Source organism: Bison bison, unplaced genomic scaffold (genome assembly GCF_000754665.1).
Source record: "Bison bison bison isolate TAMUID 2011002044 unplaced genomic scaffold, Bison_UMD1.0 scf7180017864331, whole genome shotgun sequence".
Lineage (NCBI taxonomy): Eukaryota > Metazoa > Chordata > Mammalia > Artiodactyla > Bovidae > Bison > Bison bison.
In genome coordinates this window covers 6966938-6967308 of record NW_011494903.1, presented here as the reverse complement: position 1 = coordinate 6967308, position 371 = coordinate 6966938, and the positions used below count along the sequence as shown (strand labels likewise).

Below are 371 nucleotides of genomic sequence, written 5' to 3'. Positions count from 1 at the left end.
CCCGCTGACCCCCCCCCCCCCTGCGCACATCCCGGTCTTCCCTCCCAGCGGGGGGAAAGCCACGATTTTCTGTCCTCCCGGGCTGAGCTCTGGCACCCCTCTTCTCCCAGCCTTTCCCCTAGCTCCGGCCTGAATACGCTTCCTTAGCAACGGGTCGCCCTTGGCAACCGGAGGACGCGGGCAGACAGGCGGGCTAGGTTTCCCGCGCGTTCCTGGCACCTGCGTGCGGTGGGAGGCACAGGCCTAACCATGTCGGAGATCCTGTGCCAGTGGCTCAACCAGGAACTGAAGGTGTCCCAGACCGTGAGTGAGTGACACAGCCTGGGGCGAGCGGACCGGGTGCGAACGGGGCGCGGAGCCTGGGGCGCGGC

The 371-nt window shown here is 68.2% G+C and overlaps 1 protein-coding gene across 1 annotated transcript in view; it reads left to right on the top strand.

The window, feature by feature from the left end:
- The first annotated feature begins 175 nt into the window (after nucleotides 1-175).
- SPEF2 (sperm flagellar 2) overlaps nucleotides 176-371 on the top strand; it is a 202551-nt gene continuing 202355 nt past the window's right edge. The window contains exon 1 of the mRNA XM_010853802.1: nucleotides 176-307. Within this exon, the coding sequence (XP_010852104.1) occupies nucleotides 250-307 (58 nt within the window). The 5' untranslated portion in view covers nucleotides 176-249. The remainder of the gene's footprint in view (nucleotides 308-371) is intronic.